Source organism: Colletotrichum costaricense, assembly GCF_030867565.1.
Source record: "Colletotrichum costaricense strain IMI 309622 chromosome Unknown Scaffold_8.1, whole genome shotgun sequence".
Classification (NCBI taxonomy): Eukaryota; Fungi; Ascomycota; class Sordariomycetes; order Glomerellales; family Glomerellaceae; genus Colletotrichum; species Colletotrichum costaricense.
The window spans coordinates 893,239-910,836 of NW_026848237.1; the positions used below are offsets into that span (position 1 = coordinate 893,239).

The window sequence follows — 17,598 nt, forward strand, 5'->3', positions numbered from 1 at the left end:
CTGAAGTACACAAGAACAGATCAACAATCTCCATGAGCTTCCGCTCCAGCCGAGGCAGTCCTCTCAAGCCGCAATCTGAGTACGCATGACCTCCAATGGTGCACCTCCACTTGTGTTACCGACGACATCTTCATCCGCTTCTCCAGCCAGGCTGGATCCATCATCGCTATAGTCAGCCACCTGATCCTTCTCGCTTTCGGCACGAGCGTTCAGTTGCATGCCGTGCATCTGAGCGGCAGCTTCGCTCACGCTCGTGGTGTCACTGTATGGGTAACCTGCTAAGCCCTCCGGCAGTGTGGTGAGAGTGTTCGAATCATGGTTTCTTCCCTTGGGCCGCTTCTCTTCCAGTGTCCTCTTCACATCATCATGCACGCTCTCCATAATCTTTTCAAGCAATCGCTGAGTCTTAGCGTCGAGGACGCCAGAGTCGGCACCCTCAAAGACTCCCGGGATACGCCAGTTGGGATACAGGTTGTAGTGGGTCTTCCTCACTTGCATTCGATCGGGGTGCGCGTCAAAATAGTAGTGGCAGAGCCTGCAAGTAGGTTTGCTGCTGCCAATGTACTTCCAACTGTTGAAGTAGTCCCTAGGATGCTGTAGATCTCGGCTCAACAGATAGCTGTGAACGAGTACTTCAGCATGAACACGCGGCTTGAAGGTGCGCTTGCCGATCTGCCTCTGGATGATGCTGTCAAGACCGAACTTTTGCATCTCGACGGCGTGCTGAAGGAACTCTTGTTGCTCCTCATCATCATCTGGAATCATGTTCTTGATTATGGATGACGCGGTGATGGACATGGACTTCGTCAATGGTCTTCGAGCATCTTCGCTTGACGGAACAGCTGTGAACTTGAAGTCTTGAAAAAGCTTCGGTAGGCGCTCATGAGTGCCAATGATGGCATCTGTCGCACGGCGGAAGGAGAGCAGTCGTCCGAGATAGTGGCGCAACTCGGACCAGTATTTTGACTCGGAAATTTCTCCATCCTTGGCGTTTCTCATGATGGCCTGATCGATCTGAGTGTTCTTGATAGCCACAACTCCTTTGATCAGCTTTTCACAATCACTCAGAACTGTACTCGGCTTAGCTATGCTATGCATTCGACTGAATCATTTCACCGCACTCTCTTGATTGACCTACACTTGTCTTGAACGTTCCCAGATGTAAGATCCCGTGGAAAGTCTGTTTTGTTCTTCAGGACCAGGAGTTCCGACTTGAGGACTATAACGCACTAAACGTCAGTTTCATAGAAGGGAATCGATTACAGACAGGTCTTTTACCTTCCGGGGCCCCCCGTCTTTCACAGTCGTCAATGCAAGCGTCCAGATATTTGCCAACATTGTTCAGGTAGATATCGAGACGTGGCAGATTGAACAATAGTATCTTCCAAAGGACCTGCTTGGCGAGAGGCTTGGGCTTGAGACCAGTAGGATTCTTTCCCACCAAAGTAAGTAGGTCTTCGGCGAACTGCTGAGTCTCAGACAGCTCATCGGCGTCTCTGTGATTAGAACCGAAGACGTACTCTGGGCCGTCTTCTCCCTCGAGGACGGTGAATGAAGTGACTGTCTGACCGCCACGTTCATTGTCGCATACCTGGGCCAACTTTTCCACAAACGAGCGGAAGACCTGGACCTGACTGGCAAGGGAATCGTTCTCTACCTTCGGAGTACCGTTAAAGACGTCTTGACCGGCACGACAAGCTACTTGTAAAGCCTGCTCAAGAACGATGGGTTCGTAGAAGAGTTGGCACTGGTCTACGCCAGCGGGCTGTACCTCGGGAGTGGCTTGTTGGTTCATTGTTGCGACGGTCTTCAAGTAAGACGAGTAGCTTAGGGAAATAGGACTGACAAGATCTAATCGAATTGTCCGGAAGAGATCAGTGTGATGGTGGATGAAAGATAGTTTCGAAATATACGACCGAAGTGGTCGAGAATCCGGGCCTTTTATATCTTGGAGACGCCTCTATTCACGATTTTATCATCACGGGCATGTCCAATCATTGAAGAATTAGTACACACCAACGAGAAAGGAATATACCCCCGACATGTCAACATTTTTTCCACTTTCACTGACGCAGCACAAACATCGATTCCATGAACATCTACATGCTTCGTGATATCGCATGATGCTGTTGGAAGGACACTCAGATTATCCAATCGCGTGTAAGCCCCAAAATCAGGTCAGTGGCTACTAGTCCCGAGAGCCTGCCTGAGCCCCCTGCTACAGCAGAGCCACGCCCATTTCACGACCCGAGGTAATGAGGCGGTCGAACTTGGGTCGCCACGCAGGAGTATCCGCAGTGACAGGCTCAACATCATTACCACTGGCCAGAGAAACCATTCGCTTATTCCTGCATTAGCGTGAAGTTCAAATGTGAGGTTTGGCTATCCACACCTGGCTTAAGGACAGATATGGGCATATACTAAATGCAGAGAGATTCAGATGTCTATCTCCAACACCTGGCAAGGCTTCGAAACACCGGTATTGTACTATGTACATGGTATTGGCATGGACCTACAAATAAGAAAAAAGAAAGTTCACTACCGGTGTGGCTACATCTCTCGGTGCTCATGCTGGAAGTCGAACTCGGAGCCTGTCGTCGAGTAGGCTGTGCTGATTGAGTGTTGACCTTCTCTCCCCTCTCCAGCCAGAGTTTGATCGGAGGAACCAACCTAGGAATGCGCCTGCTGTGCTGATGAAAGGAACTCAGTTGATATGGTCTATATGGGGTCGTTTTCACGGTAAATCCAGTTAACCTTGAACCAAATACACATACATGGCGTCACGGGATGATTCACCGAATCTGGCGCGACTCAAATGCAGATTGGCAGGCAGCCGGCAGGCAGCCGACGTCAACTGTCGTCATTGACAGTTCGCCGCATATGTCGGCAGATCTTGGGCCATCCAACATGAGATATGACACCGAGAAATGCCAGAAAGTCTCCCCTGCTTCTTAACCTGCATCTGCACGAATTACAGTATGTCCCACTCACACAAGCTGAGAAACGATGAAACTCTCGTCGGTCGGCCTCCCGCGTCGTGGAGGGGTTGAGTTCCGACCTATAAGATTTTCGAAATATTCTACAATACTATAGCTTACTATTCAATTAGGATCAATGAAGATTTCGAGAAAGGTACTGCTGAATATGCCAAGCCGTCGGGTGAAACGAGGCTATGTTACAATGAGTAGGATGGGACGGATTGGAATAATGTCTTGAATGGTATGGACAAGACCAGTACAGTAGGTCGCTAACATTTCAATTAGTACTTATGAGGGTGATCATGTGTATTCCAAGATTATATAAACACAGGGTATTCCAATGTAAGTCACACTTGCAGTTGTCGAAGGTGCGTAACAAGTACATAGGGTAACGTTCATAAGTCATTTTCCTAAGTCTCCCAACTGTAAGTATTGGAAGCACATTCATCTAGCTAATTACAATGATTCTACCACAACACCCAATGCCGCACCGGCTTCCTTGATCTTCTCCTCCTGCCAAGCAGCACTCTCCTCCGGTAAGACGAAACTTGAGAAGGCCTCGCCAGCATTTTGAATGAGAGTCTCGATACCCTGGCCGTTCGTGAAGACGGTGGATCTCACAAACCGAGAGCCGTACTCCAATGTGAACGCTTGTCCTGCAGAGACCAGGAGGGTCTGGCCCTCCCGGACCTCTGTCCATGAGCCAGACTCCTTGAGCTTGACTCTCAGGAGACCCTCCTGGACACAGAAGCAGTGGTCCACCTCCGGGAACGTCAACCACCGAGCAAGCGGGGACTTCTCATATAGCTTGGAAGACTCGAGGCTGGTGATGGCGAACTTGCCGCTGCACTGGGAGGCGTTGATGAAGGGTCTGGAAAGAACACCACCCAGGATGTATCTGGGGCCGGTGTTGGCGCGGAGGAAGTACGGCTCCAAGGGGCCGGGGAGAACGTTTTCTGACTCTTGCCAGTCTGCGACTTCAGGAGGGGTGTAGTTGCGCTCAAAGTTTACGTCGAACCGATCCTTTGCGGCCATGACCTTGGGAATCAACAGGCTCTTCAGGTCACGGTTGTCATTTTCTGGCACAATGATACCCTCATACTGCTCCGCGACGTAGCGGAAGAAATCAACCCAGTCACCCGGTGCAACCAGCCCGAGGGTTTCTGTGTGAGGCCCGAGAAGCTCAGGGTTGTGTACAACTTTCTGTCATCGAATTAGCTGCGAACGCCACAAGTACGCAGTGTTGGAGAGACTTACAGGGGGAACATAGGCGAAGTCGCCAGGACCCATGATTCTGCACTTGTCGCCGTTCCATAGCTTCAGGTATCCCTTGGTCACTAGGAAGACGTCGTGCGCCTCGGCGTGCCAGTGGAAGCCAGGCGCATCAGAGAGGACGGCACCGCTTGAGAAGACGGCGATGCCACCGTTGGTCTGTTTTGACGAGGCCAAAATTCTGAAGACACCCTTGCTACCGGGGATCGTGACGCGCTCACCCTCGAGCTGGTCGATAATGTAGCTCGTCCTGGCATCAGGAGGGGTGGAGAGAACGGGAATGCTCATGTTGGGCAAAGTGATTGTGGAATTGTCCAATCAACGAAGAGAGAATGAAAGATGCTGGGTAAGAAAATGTGAGTGGGGGCGTTTGTCAAGGGTCTAGATCTCTGGATCGTGGACACACAAGTTGGAGACTTTGGAGTTGTTGAGGGGGTTTGCTGAAGATGGGCTCTCTTCACGTTCCGGGGATGCAAGCGGCGCCAGTCCAGCCTTTTACAGAGCTTCGCTTCCCCGCATTCTAACTCTACTTCGAGTTCGACGGGAAACTATTTGACGCCGCCCACCGGGACCACATGTTTTGCTGCCCCTCGTAAAGGCCCCCCAGTTCGGCTCGTCAGTGCGGGAGTTCGGATATCCCGGGGACAGATCCGGAACAGCCCCGATACAGTAGCGGAAATTCCGCTGTTTCGAACAATCGTCAATGGGCGTAGCCAACGTTCACGTCGCCACGCGGTCTCCGCCGCCCGGAAGCCCGGCTCGGTGGGAGATTCTAGCGAGCCTCGTAGGCCGCGTCTCCAGTTTGCTTCCTATTGTTAAGCTATCTAGGTTGTCCCCCGCCACATCATTACCCCGGACTTTCTTTGATTGCACTTTCTGCGTCTCTCTAATTATCACTGCCGCTGTCACTGCTGCTGTCAGTCCTGAGGTCACGGCCACCAAGACAAAGCCCCCTTACCAGCCAAGAACACGACAAACCAACAACTTTTTCGTCATGGCAAGCCCAGCCTCTTTCCGTGCAGTCTACAAGACCATAGGGTCACAAGAGATCGATGTGGATGTCTATGCCCCGCCGCTTGGGGAAACCAACAAGGCAAAATGTCCGGTTGGTATGTATACTCACAACCCTTGCATGGCGGGCCACACCAAAGGTCCAATGGAGTCACTTCGGATTAACAGTCGTGTGTCTAGTCATCAATATCCACGGAGGCGCATTCCATCTCGGCTCCTCCAAGATGGTCAACAAGGACCAAGTAGCTGACTGCCTCAGCAGAGGCTGGATTACCATAGCCCCTAATCACCGTCTGTGCCCTCAAGTCACGCTTCTGGATGGGCCGATGAGAGATTGTCGTGACCTCCTGGGATGGGTGTATGATGGTGGTCTTCAGAAGGCCCTTGACGCTAATGCTGATGGATCATATGCCGTTGACACTGACCATGTCTTTGCATTTGGGACGTCGTCTGGCGGCACTCTATCCCTTGCCTTGGTAAGTTCATGCAACTTAGTGTCTGCAAGTCATTACAGTTACCAGATTCGTCCATGCTAACCCATGGTCACTTTACAGGGCTTTGGAGTTGACCGCCCCGTTGCTGGTATTTATGACATGTACGGGCCTAGCAACTTCACCCACGCGTTCTGGGAGAAACCATTGCCGCACGTAGTAGCAAAATTGCCCAAAGGTCTCACACAGGAATTCTTGAACAAAGTCTTTGACGAAGACCCAGTGCCAATTCTTGGAGGAGTGTCACTGGAAGGTCAGGCGCCAGGGCCGCCCAACTTTGATGACCCGAGACAGGCGTTTGCGATGACACAAATAGCCACCGGCAATGTCATGAACACCATTGTTCCTGACAAGAACTGGGATGCGGTCGACCCCATCAGAAACATCACTCCGTCTTTCCCGCCGACTTTCATCGTGCATGGACAGGCGGATACTATGGTGCCCCTTGAGCTTAGCCAAGATTTGATCAAGGTGCTGAAGGAAAAGGGGGTCAAATCTGAATTGAGGGAAATTCCGGGCGAGGAACATACGTTTGCCGCCAAGATGAAGGTGGGATCCCAGACTTGGAATCTTCAGAGAGAAGGCTTTGACTTCTTGGAGAGCTTGGTCAAAAAGTGAGCCAGGGGCAAAAAGGAGTTAGTTGAGCGGAAGCTAAGGGGGTCAATTTTGAAATGGACTCATCTGGCTCAAAAACCAACTACATGAAAATTGCAAATTCGATTGAGAAATGTGGTTGGCTGCGCCAAGTGAGACTTTCAGCTTCCTTTGAGCCGTAAATCATCCAAACTGTCAGTCATCGAGTTCATGCATGAAGTTCAGACTACACGAAACTCAATCGTGGATTCGGATGATCCGTACGTGTGTCTGTAGTTGTAGTGTGTCTCGGTCGAATTGACAGCGGGTAGTAAACAACGCAAAACCTGACACGCAAATCCAATACTCGACCAAGAAGAGAAATACTATGGATAACATAGTGCATCAGCTGCACACTTACGTGTCAAGCGTGACAGAAACCTAAGCCACCCACTCTTTCATGTGCCGGTCAAAACGAGTTAGCACCATCCGGGGTCCCCGCCACCCTAAAGTGTTGAAGAAAGTCTGGGGTGCAGCCGGGAACTCCGACCCTTGCCCGGATCGATCCCGGTTCCAGCGTTCGCCAGGAGTCCTCAGTGCAACTGTAAAGTCGGTCAAAGTTTGATATAACCCTCCGAGCCTACTTTATCCATCAGCCCATCTGAGTTCTGGCATCGACTGACAGACATCCCATCCCATCAACATCCTCAAATCGGCAACCCGAGTCACCGACATCCCGTCTTTGACAACTTCAGACCTCTTTGCCACCCCTGCCACTGTGCATTACGCTGGAACGTAGGCACATTTTCGAACCAGACTCCGGGTCGGCGCAACTCCATCGCCGACAGAAGCAACCCCGCGACGACCAACCGGTCGTAGAGTTCTAATTCACAATGGACTCATCACCTACTTCGCCTCGCGATGACATTCGCAAGAGCGATGTTATAATCGACAAGGTCGACGTTCAGCACAATGAGGAGGCTTTGCGTGAGGCTGATCGCCACATGAGCCCCATGAAATGTCTTTGGGACAACCCAAAGGTGTTGCTGTGGACTATCTACGCCAACTGTAAGTAATTCTTCTTGATGGAAAACTTGTCAACTTAACTAACTCTGGGAACTCAGTTGGCTCAACTTTGATTGGTTTCGAAAACTTGGCACTCTCAGTATGCTTGGCCATGCCGGCATTCCAGTAAGCCTCTCAAACCCCTGAAGACTACAACGAGTAATCACAAACTAACTACTGTGTTTCTTTAGGATGACCTTTGCATCTGAAGTCAATGGAACACTCATCATTCCCGCCTACTGGCAGTCTGCTTGGAGTGCGATGTACAATGTCATGATGTTGTTTGGTTCTCTCTTCGCCGGTTACATGCAAGATTGGTTCGGTCGTCGCTCCGTCTTCGCTTTGGCATCAGTCATCGCCTCTGCCGGCATTGCCATCAGCTACGTCTCCGTGACACCACCGGAATTCCTGGGCGGCAAGATTGTCACTGGATTTGCTGTCGGTCTCTTGACTTCTACCACGCAAACCTATGTTTCCGAGATTGCACCCCTGCCCGTTAGAGGCATTTGCTTGTCTATCAACACCATCATGCTCGTAAGTCTTATCAACATCCTGCAATAAGTATAAACTGAGGAACATAACTCTAACCAAAACGCAAACAGAACCTTGGCATGCTCAGTGCCATCGCTGCCAGCTTCTCCCGCGTTGCTATTATGGACAAGGCCGCCTTCCGTGTCGTCTTCGCTGCCGCATGGACATTCCCCGGCCTTATCCTCCTCGGTCTCCCCTTCGTTCCCGAATCGCCCACCTGGTTGGTCTTCAAGAACAAGCACGACGCCGCCCGCAAGGCCCTCGAGAGGCTTTCCGGCCCGAACGAAGATATCGATGCGCGCCTTGGCCAGATCATCGACAACGTCGAGACCGAACGTCGCCTGCAGATGGAGGCCGCTTCCTACCTAGACTGCTTCAAGGGCACCAACTGGAGACGCACGCGCATCATCCTCATCTGCTTCTACATCCCCCAGGTTGCCGGTGCTGTGCTGTCCTCCAACGCCCCTTACTTCCTTAACCAGACTGGCCTCTCTAGCAAGACTGTCCTCCTGCTCGTCCAGGTCGGTATCGCGGCTGGTGTCGTCTCTGCCATCGTCAACTCCATCATGATGGGCAGACTCCGCCACCGCCCACTTCTGTTCTTTGGCGTCTCTATCTGCGTGGCCATGTATTTTACCATGGGTGTCGCTGCCGCATTCCCCAAGACAAACGCCTCGCTCTTGACGATTGGAGTCTCGCTTGTATTCACCTCCATCTCCTACGGACCCGCAGTGGGTGCCTCCATGGCCGTGGCCGGTGAGGTCTCCGCTTCAAAGCTCCGCGCCAAGTCGCTTGGTATCGGCTTCGCCTTCTCCTCCATCGTGTCCACCATTTGGACCATCATCCTGCCGTACCTCTTCAACCAGGACGAGCTCAACATGGGCGGTCACATTGGGTGGATCTTCTTTGTCATGGGCATTCTCATGTTGGTGGTTCTCTACTTTGATGTTCCGGGCACCAAGGGACGCACGTTTGAGGAGTTGGATATCATGTTTGAGCAGGGCATCTCGGCGCGCAAGTTTGAAAGCCACAAGCTCAACCTGGGTCCTGTGGACACCAAGTGAGTTGTATGTGTGGCCGCGGCCCGCGGGATGTTACCAACAGACGCGTGTGTGTGCGTTTAGTTATGGGCCCTATCTCCTGTTTTGGGACGAGTTTTGTTTTGAGTATCGAAAACTGTTTTGGTAGAGAACTGGAAATGAGGAAAAAAAAAACTCTTTAAGCGGGTCTCGCCGCAGTTGCTTCAAAAAAAATCCTTGTGTCCTGCAACCGCTGAACATGAATCCACAATCGCTTGTTGATCAACCTTCTTTTGTGACAGTAAGTTCTGGACATCTGCACGTTTTCGGCCCTTCTCGATCGATGCAACACTGGCGGCAAAGCCGACGTAAACAAACCGGAATTCCCGGCTACAAGTGGAGATTCTGTAACCCCGCACAGAGGGGAACTCGACGTTAGTAAGCAGTAAAGAGTGAGAATGGCAGAAAGAGTTGACTCGAATTGACCGGATAGAAGGCATGGATGGGTCAGTCTAGGGAGCAGAGACGCAGTGAAGACTGATGCTCAATGTTCGTCTAATACAACTCAGGAGTAGGAGAGAGATCAAATCGAATGGAAATGGTTCATTGATAGTACGCCGAGTTATGACTTTGTCTCCCTGGACCATCGGTTCCCCCTTTTTTTGGTGCGCGACTCAGTCGCATTGCCGTCATCACAGCCCAATCCCACGTGAGGTTGCTCCTGAGTCAACTCCATACTATCACAAAGTGACAAAGCTCTTGTTTTAATCTGTTCCAAGCTGAGAATGCTTGATTCAACAGGACATCCCCGAAGATCGGGAGACTAGGGTGTCGGCTGACCAAGCTTACCAATAGAGACACATGTAATTTGCTTGAAGAACCTCTCCCCCAGTCTCCCTCGATCCGTCTCCCTCACCCCCAAGCCCCCTCCTCCTAGTCTCTATCCGTAGCCTCTTTGCTGCCCTCTCTCCCTGAACCCTCTCCCCGGCGTTACTACTCTACCCCACAGAACATTCCCCGCATCTGCTTGCCGTCCGTCGTAGCACTTTGTGCGGGGGTGGAGGTCGATCGTTTGGAGCGCGCGTTCCCACGTTCCTGCGGCACCGGCAGCGTTTCGGATGCGCGCGGCGAGCACAGCAGGCGGGCTGTTTTCACACCTTTTTCCTGCATAACGCATACCCAGCTTTCCCATCCACCAAAAAGATCTCCATCGACAAACGAAAGACGGCGGGTGTTCCGGTTCTGAAGTCATCGAACATCTGATTCTGGCCTGATACTTTTTATTCTACCTCAGTCTTGTTTTCTTATTTGTTCTTGGTTCAATGGACGCTGCTGCTGCTGCAGAGACCCAGCGGACGACGCAGAACTCGGGGATCAAGGTCCGCCGCCCCCGGGCCGCCCGCGCATGCGATCTCTGCAGGGCGAAGAAGAACAAGTGCGATGAGTTGTATCCTTGCACCTACTGCAAGAGTATGTTTGTCCACGACGATGATGAAATCTCTGCAGGCAAAAATGCCTCAATAGGAAGGGTTCCTAGGGCTAATCGCGCGAAAGTAGATCGGAATGCGACATGTGTCTACAAAGGCCAGGATATGTCAAGGAGGCTCTACACTCCAGAGTATGCGCTCCCTTGGGAACTTAACTTTGATCTTTTTAGCTTACCTCATCGGCACCTATCAGATATGTGAGACAACTAGAAGAGCAGGTCAAGAGCCTTTCCGCAGTCGCCGAGTCCGTCAAGGCTCAGTCGGTCGATGACAATGCCTCAGTCATCGCCAACGTCCCCGAGATATCAGAGGGATTCTCCCCGGACTGCAGCCTCCAGAGACGGCCATCGCGGAGCACCGCCGCCGGCTCACCATCGAACGCCCGGTCACGGAACGCGGCCGGCCAAGAGATCTCCGGCGTCAACCGGCACACGCGGAACGTTGAGTTCTACGGCAGCTCATCCTCCGTCGCTCTCCTATCACACGTCCAACGGACAGGAGATGAACCAGTCATCTCCCCGGATCTTGACTCCGACGCCGGGACTCTTCTCTCAAGCCTGCACAACCCGGCCTTCTCTTCGCCTTCGGCAGACCAAACACAGACGCCCGCAGCCGCCACCGAGCCGAGGTCGGCCGCGAGACCGGTGACGCATTACCCGCAGTGCCGGCACTTTCTCCAGAGCTTCTTCTCCAGCATACACTTTGTCCATCCGATTCTCGACAAGAAGATCTTCTTCGACCGGTGCGAGGAGCTGTGGTCGAAGCCGGACGTTGCGCGCGAACCTTCCAGCTTTATTGCACTCTACTACAGCATATTGTCGCTGGGCGCACTCATTGGCGTCCGGGAAGATGAACCGATTGATGGGATTGAGAACCTGCAGTGGAGCCGGAAGTTCTTTGACGAAGCGAAGAGGCGGTGCGATCAGCTGGGGATGGTTACGGACCTGGAAATGGTTCAATGCTATGTCTTCTTGGTGAGTCTAGGGCTTCACGACTAAGGATGCTCGACGCTGACGTTGTTGAAAGGCCAAAGTGTGCCAGAACGAGCTGAATGCTCACTGTGAGTGCTTGAAGCTGTTGGAGACTTGTTCTGCTGTACTAACTTCTGAACAGGGGCATACATGTACGTCGGTCTTGCCGTGAGAACGGCGCTTGCGATGGGCATCAATCGAGAACCCGGACCCGACGTCAAGAAGGAACCCGCTGAGCTCAGAGCCGAGTCAAGAACGTGGTGGTAAGGATGCCGAGCAATGAGAGTCTAGAGAATTGCAGATGACTGACAAATCTGAACAGGGGTCTCTATTCATTAGAAACGTAAGAATACTAGCCGGAGTGAAAGTTCGGCTCGTGCCGAGAAGGCAGAAAGACATGCTAACTTCCCTCTCAGAGAAATGTCTTTCTCGATGGGTAGACCAGATACACTCGGCGCAGATTTATACCACAACCGACTATTCCCTGTCATTGGCGAAGCAGACACAGAATATTCCGGCAGTCTAGAGCTGGTAGACCCACCCTCATGCGCCATCATCAAAAGTATGGTAGACTACTCCAAAATCATCCGAAGCATCTGTTTGGGGATCTATCTCCCGGAGACGACGGTACCACGAACCGTCCACCTGGCGCACCAAATCGACCAGGATCTGCAGCGATGGGCGGAAAGTCTGCCTGAGCCTATCCGCCCTACCACATCCGTCGAGCCGCGCTCGCTGAAGAGCGTCAAGGAGGCTCAGTGGATGAAGAGGCAGAGGCTTGTCTTGACTATGCGTGAGTTTTACCCTCCGGTTTCGCTTGCGGTTGAGGTTCGGGCCGTTTCTGACACTGCCATGCAGGGTTCCTCAACATAAGGATACTCCTCTTTGGGTCGATTATTCTCACGTCAACCTCGGCGGAGCGGGCCTCCATTCCGGGCTCGCAGGAAGGTATTCACCTCTGCCTTGAGTCTGCGAAGCAGACCATTGAAATCATTTATCAGACGTATCAACATCATGACTTTTTCCGCACATGGTCAGTACTACCCATACTGTTTGTGATTGGTGAATAGGCTGCCCTGCTAATCCCACGGTCTCACAGGTTTTACAACACAACATACACCGTCTTCGCAGCATCCATGATCCTAGTTTACGTGACACAAGAAGCGACAGAGCCCGAGGTGCAGCCTCTCTTGAAGTTAGTTGGCATGGCCATTGAAATACTCGAGACCATGGACGAGTGCGTTGTCGCACTGAGGTCAGCCAAGTTATTGCACAAGGCCATCCAGAAGGCGGAGAAAAAGTTTTCCGCGTCGACCCCAGCAGATCTACAGATTCCCGCGATGCCACCGGCTGATGCCATGCTCCAACTCAATCATTACTGGGGCCCGTTGAATATTCTCGACAACGAGATGGACTTTGGGTTCGCAATGCAATTCGCGGACTTTGAGGGAACAAATTCGCTGTTTATGGCGCTCGATGATCCAAGATCAATGCAGTAGATGCCGATGAAATGAAATAATAGAACAATGATGACACATCTTCACAGCCAGAAACTCCGAACATCTTGAAGGCCCGCATGAGCGTACTCATAATTACTTCAGCCAATATTGTGCCTTTGTTGACATTTGACCCTGTTTGGCCGATTGACCGGTCGTGTTTACTGGATGATCATACACATAATGACCAAGCCTCAACTATTACCAGCGAAACTGGGCCAACGTGACAGCTCGGCGATGTTGTTTTGTAGAACTGCCGGCCATTATTGCCACAAACGCGTCTTTTGGGCTTTAAATAGCGTGCATATGACCCCGGAGATTCCCACAACGCTGAAAAGCCGACAATAATTGGGGGGTCCCTTTGACTCTCCGGAAAAGCCGAAGGTGACACGGAGCCTCATCGAGGGGCAAGCCGCCGCACACCACACTAATGCTGACAACTGAGGGGCGGTATGTGGGGGGTTTTGGAGAAACCGATCTGATCTCGCGGGGAGCCTTGCACTCTTGGAGGAGGGGAAATTCCGGGGTCGGAGAGATCGGTCGCCTTTGGCCGACATTTTTCATTAATACATGGGGAAGTGTGGAAAGCTAGCAAGTGAAATCCGGGGTTCACGATCTTTTCTAGCATGGAACAATAACAATTGTGATCCCAGAGAGTTCTCATCTAAAAAGCCTGTGCCGCCATTCAGTTTTTGGGTAGACATTCTTCAGCATCCCCAAGATATTCTCAAGCGACCTCAAGACCGAAGAAGTTATTTCCTCCGACCTGTCACCCTTTGCTCTTCCAGACCAACATTGTCGAATCTTTAACTTACCACATTCACATTCACCATCATGGGTTCTAAGGTTGACGACAGAGACTTCACAACCCTGCTGCCTGAGCTCACGCTCGAAGAAAAGATTGCTCTCCTATCCGGCTGTGACTTTTCCACAGCAGCAGGTGTCGCTCGCTTGAACATTCCTCCCACAAAAGTAAGCTTACCTCAAGATCCTACGCGCAAGCTAGAAGCAGAGACGAAGAAGCGAGCTGACATGAAAATTCCAATCAATAGCTAGCAGATTCAATCGCCGGCGTGCGCCCCTCAGGAATCACAGCCGACCTCACAACAGCATGCTTCCCCAACACAGCCTGCCTCGGATCGACCTGGGACGCCGAGCTTCTCGGTCGCCTAGGCGAGCGCCTCGCCCACCAAGGCCGCGAGAAGAGCGTGCAGGTCATCCTGAGCCCGACGATCAACATCCACCGCGACCCCCGCGCAGGACGCAACTTTGAGTGCTTCAGCGAGGACCCGTTGCTGTCTGGACAGCTGGCGGGTGCCATCGTCAATGGTATCCAGAGCCAGGGTCTCGGGGCCTGCCCCAAGCACTTTGTTTGCAACGATTCGGAGACGCTGAGACACTTTTACGATGTTGATGCTTCGCCTGATAGTCGGCCGCTGAGAGAGATTTACATTGCTGCTTGGCAGCACTTGCTGCGGACGTCCAACCCGGCTGCTATCATGACTGCGTAAGGCCCTCTCTATGGCTACATACCTGCACTACATGTACCTGCTAAGCTTGAAAGTCTGTACTGACGATGGTTTGACACAGTTACAACAAAGTTGACGGCACATTCTGCAGCGAACACGGTCCCCTCATTGAAGGCGTCTTGAGAAAGGAGTGGGGCTTCGAGGGTATTGTCATGTCCGACTGGTTCGCCGTACACAACGTGGTCGAGCCCGTCAAGGCCGGTCTCGACCTCGAGATGCCTTTCCCTGTATTCAGAGGCAAGAGACTCGCCGAGGCCGTACGATCGGGCCAAATAACCGAGGCGGAGATCGATGCCAGGGCGCTCAAGATGCTGGAGCTCCGAAATCGCACGCGGACCAGCTTCAACGACGAGCCGGAAAGGTCGGAAATCAGCGAGGAGACAAACAAGATCTCCAGGGAGCTCGCGGCCAGTGGTATCATCCTGCTCAAGAACGATAATCAGGCCCTGCCCATCAACCCGGCGGACAAGCCCAAAGTTGCCCTCATTGGCGAGTTTGCTGGATCTCCCGTCGTGACTGGCGGTGGAAGCGCGTCTTGCACACCACAGTACCGCCACTCGCCGTTCAAGGTCTTGAAGGGGGCCTTTTCCGGGGAGGGGAGCGTTCGCTACCACGCTGGTGTCCGCACACGCAGAGTCATCCCCTTGGTCCCCACCGCGCAGCTCACAGCGCAGGATGGACGCCACGGCATCGACGTGAAATATTACAACGATGACACCCCGGAGCCGACCCTCACTGAGTTCCAGGAGAAGTCAAACGTCTGGATGCTGGGCGAGTTCAAGGGCGGCCTAAAGGTCCCTGGCTCTCGCATCGAGCTCTCGACCAAGTTGACGCCCCAGACAACTGGCGAGCATACTCTCGCGGTGCAGGCTACTGGTGACTTCTCGCTCGTTGTCGACGGCAAGGAGATTCTATCTGGTCCTCAGAAGGAGATTGCCACAGAGCAGTTCATTTTCAACCACGTTAAGCTCGAAACTCGCGTGCAGCTGCAGATGAACGCTGGCCAAGCGTACGACATCAAGCTAATCAACAAATCGTGGGATCATCTTGTCAAGGGCGAGCCCACCCCCTACGCAGCATCGATCGGCTTCGAGGAGCATCGCTCCGACGAGGCCGCCATTGCCGAGGCCGTGGAACTCGCAAAGACCTCGGACGTGAGCATCGTCTACGCCGGTCGCAACGAGCAGTACGAGTCGGAAGGATACGATCTGGAAGATATTCGCATGCCGGAGAACCAGACGGCGCTGATCAAGGCCGTTGCCGCTGTATCTAAAAGGACGGTCCTGGTCCTACACTGCGGCAACCCCATTGACGTCAGCGCCGTCGTGGACGACGTTGACGCGATACTCAACGCCCACTTCCCCGGCCAGGAGGGCGCTCAGGCGACAGCGGATATCCTCACCGGCGCAACAAACCCCAGCGGACGCCTCGCAACAACTTGGTTCAAGACGCTTGAGGACGCGCCCACCTATGGTGATTTCCCCGCCACCAAGCAGGAGGACGGCACCCACAAGTTCCGCTACGCTGAGGGCCTAGGTATGGGATACCGTCACGCCGAGGCCGCGAAGCGCTCTCGCTTCCCCTTTGGATACGGCCTTTCTTACACTACCTTCACCCTCTCTGACCTCACGGCAAGCGTGGTGGGGGCAGACAAGGATGCGAAGCTCAAGGTGTCTGTCAAGGTGACCAACTCGGGATCCCGCGCCGGAAAGGAGGTCGTACAGCTCTATGTCAACCCAGCAAAGGAAACGCCGGCCAGTGTCTGGCGACCGGAGCGCGAGCTCAAGGCTTTCAAGAAGGTCCTGGTGCAACCTGGCGAGTCGGCGGTGGTGGAGCTTGAGGTGGACGCCAAAATGGCGTGTAGCTACTGGGATGAGGCGGAGAAGGCTTGGAGGCTGGAACGGGGAACGTATGGCGTCCGGGTCGGAGATCTCCAGGGTGAGTTCTCGATCAGCGAGGGAACGACTTGGGGTGGGCTGTAAAGAGTGAAGAAGTGTTTGTCTGGTATGTGGCGTGTGACACGAAGGAGATGGACCCTGGTTCTAGACCCTGTCCAAAGAGCCATTGATATTTGTAGTTTGCGTGCTGCGACATTGTATGTTAACCGGATACCAGTAATCTGTCATCAAGTCTTCAAAGTATCTAGCGCTCAATGGCCCGTCTTTCATCGTCGCTCCCGGTAGGATATCGTCCCGAGGCGGACCAACATAAACCACCAAAGCTCAGGTGAGACATTGGGTGGTGCTGCGTACGCGACGTGCCGGCTCCCTTCGATAGCTAATGATCGCCCCTAGACCTTGTGTCCCCGATCGAAGTGATGATTCTCAACATTCTCACTCAGCCATCCCAACCTGATTAGGTGGGATTGGAGCTTGAATGCATGACCAGCGATACTGGTGATCAAGATATCAGTCAGCAGATCATCCAATTTGATCAACGTTTACGGAGTACTCATCGAGAGATTTTGTCCACTAGCACTCACACACAAAAGAAAGCTCGGCCGACGTCTTGCGACCGGTACCCGAACAACTCGGTATCGGTCCCCCCATCACCGAGTAATGAACGACATCATCAATCACCGCAGAGTAAGGTAGGTATCTGATCCCATCTTCAGAGCTATGCGGCCATGGGAAACCCTACACCACACCACTTCATCGCCAGAGTCCACGCGCGCCAAGGGGTCAGTGCTTGCTTTGATATTTGCACTCAGTGAACGGGACAGGGCGAGAGATGATCCTCAAGACAAGACCATCCGGCCCGGATTCGGGACCTGTATGCTCGGAGCGGGCGCCAGATCTACCTGCTTTATGATAGCACAGCCCGCTCACGATCATGGAAGCTCTGGTCCGGTCTCGTTCACACATCATCACAGCGAAGAAATACGTTTTTGGCAAAGACGAACCTAATGAACCGCGGGCGACTCAGGCGAAATCCACACCTAAACATGACCTAATCTTAAAGCATCGACGCCCACCTCGAGAATCGACACCAGCAATGATCCTAGTTCCACAAGCTCCCACTAATTATCCGAGACCTCTTCGTCCCATTTCGGCTGATTATTCCAACTAATCATTAAACAGCTTAGCCTGTTTCCCTCCATCGTAGCCTGTGCGTTGACGCCCCATCCCACCGCTTTGGGGCCAGTGCCCAGTTTGATTCTTGAATCTTAGGCATG

At 52.8% G+C, this 17,598-nt stretch overlaps 6 protein-coding genes across 6 annotated transcripts; 4 read left to right on the forward strand and 2 right to left on the reverse strand.

Annotated features, from left to right (window-relative positions):
* Positions 1-63: 63 nt before the first annotated feature.
* CCOS01_08330 (uncharacterized protein) lies at positions 64-1,795 on the reverse strand (the record flags this gene model as incomplete). The annotated part of the gene is made up of 3 exons (XM_060456491.1): positions 64-1,070; positions 1,139-1,219; positions 1,279-1,795. 3 exons carry the CDS (start codon positions 1,793-1,795, stop codon positions 64-66), a joined length of 1,605 nt encoding a protein of 534 aa, XP_060312765.1.
* Positions 1,796-3,434: 1,639 nt separating this feature from the next.
* CCOS01_08331 (cupin domain-containing protein) lies at positions 3,435-4,538 on the reverse strand (the record flags this gene model as incomplete). The annotated part of the gene is made up of 2 exons (XM_060456492.1): positions 3,435-4,181; positions 4,236-4,538. 2 exons carry the CDS (start codon positions 4,536-4,538, stop codon positions 3,435-3,437), a joined length of 1,050 nt encoding a protein of 349 aa, XP_060312766.1.
* A 415-nt stretch (positions 4,539-4,953) lies between these two features.
* CCOS01_08332 (uncharacterized protein) lies at positions 4,954-6,370 on the forward strand (the record flags this gene model as incomplete). Its single annotated transcript, XM_060456493.1, has 3 exons — positions 4,954-5,359; positions 5,442-5,737; positions 5,816-6,370. The coding sequence occupies 3 exons, from the start codon at positions 4,954-4,956 to the stop codon at positions 6,368-6,370; spliced, it is 1,257 nt and encodes a 418-aa protein (XP_060312767.1).
* Positions 6,371-7,218: 848 nt separating this feature from the next.
* On the forward strand, positions 7,219-8,985 carry CCOS01_08333 (uncharacterized protein; the record flags this gene model as incomplete). Its single annotated transcript, XM_060456494.1, has 4 exons — positions 7,219-7,393; positions 7,450-7,516; positions 7,582-7,924; positions 7,993-8,985. 4 exons carry the CDS (start codon positions 7,219-7,221, stop codon positions 8,983-8,985), a joined length of 1,578 nt encoding a protein of 525 aa, XP_060312768.1.
* A 1,277-nt stretch (positions 8,986-10,262) lies between these two features.
* CCOS01_08334 (uncharacterized protein) lies at positions 10,263-12,966 on the forward strand (the record flags this gene model as incomplete). The annotated part of the gene is made up of 10 exons (XM_060456495.1): positions 10,263-10,410; positions 10,498-10,558; positions 10,621-11,401; positions 11,454-11,487; positions 11,541-11,661; positions 11,721-11,741; positions 11,815-12,191; positions 12,257-12,431; positions 12,498-12,893; positions 12,945-12,966. The coding sequence occupies 10 exons, from the start codon at positions 10,263-10,265 to the stop codon at positions 12,964-12,966; spliced, it is 2,136 nt and encodes a 711-aa protein (XP_060312769.1).
* A 762-nt stretch (positions 12,967-13,728) lies between these two features.
* Positions 13,729-16,405, forward strand: CCOS01_08335 (thermostable beta-glucosidase B; the record flags this gene model as incomplete). The annotated part of the gene is made up of 3 exons (XM_060456496.1): positions 13,729-13,866; positions 13,947-14,401; positions 14,485-16,405. The coding sequence occupies 3 exons, from the start codon at positions 13,729-13,731 to the stop codon at positions 16,403-16,405; spliced, it is 2,514 nt and encodes an 837-aa protein (XP_060312770.1).
* Between the last annotated feature and the right edge of the window lie 1,193 nt (positions 16,406-17,598).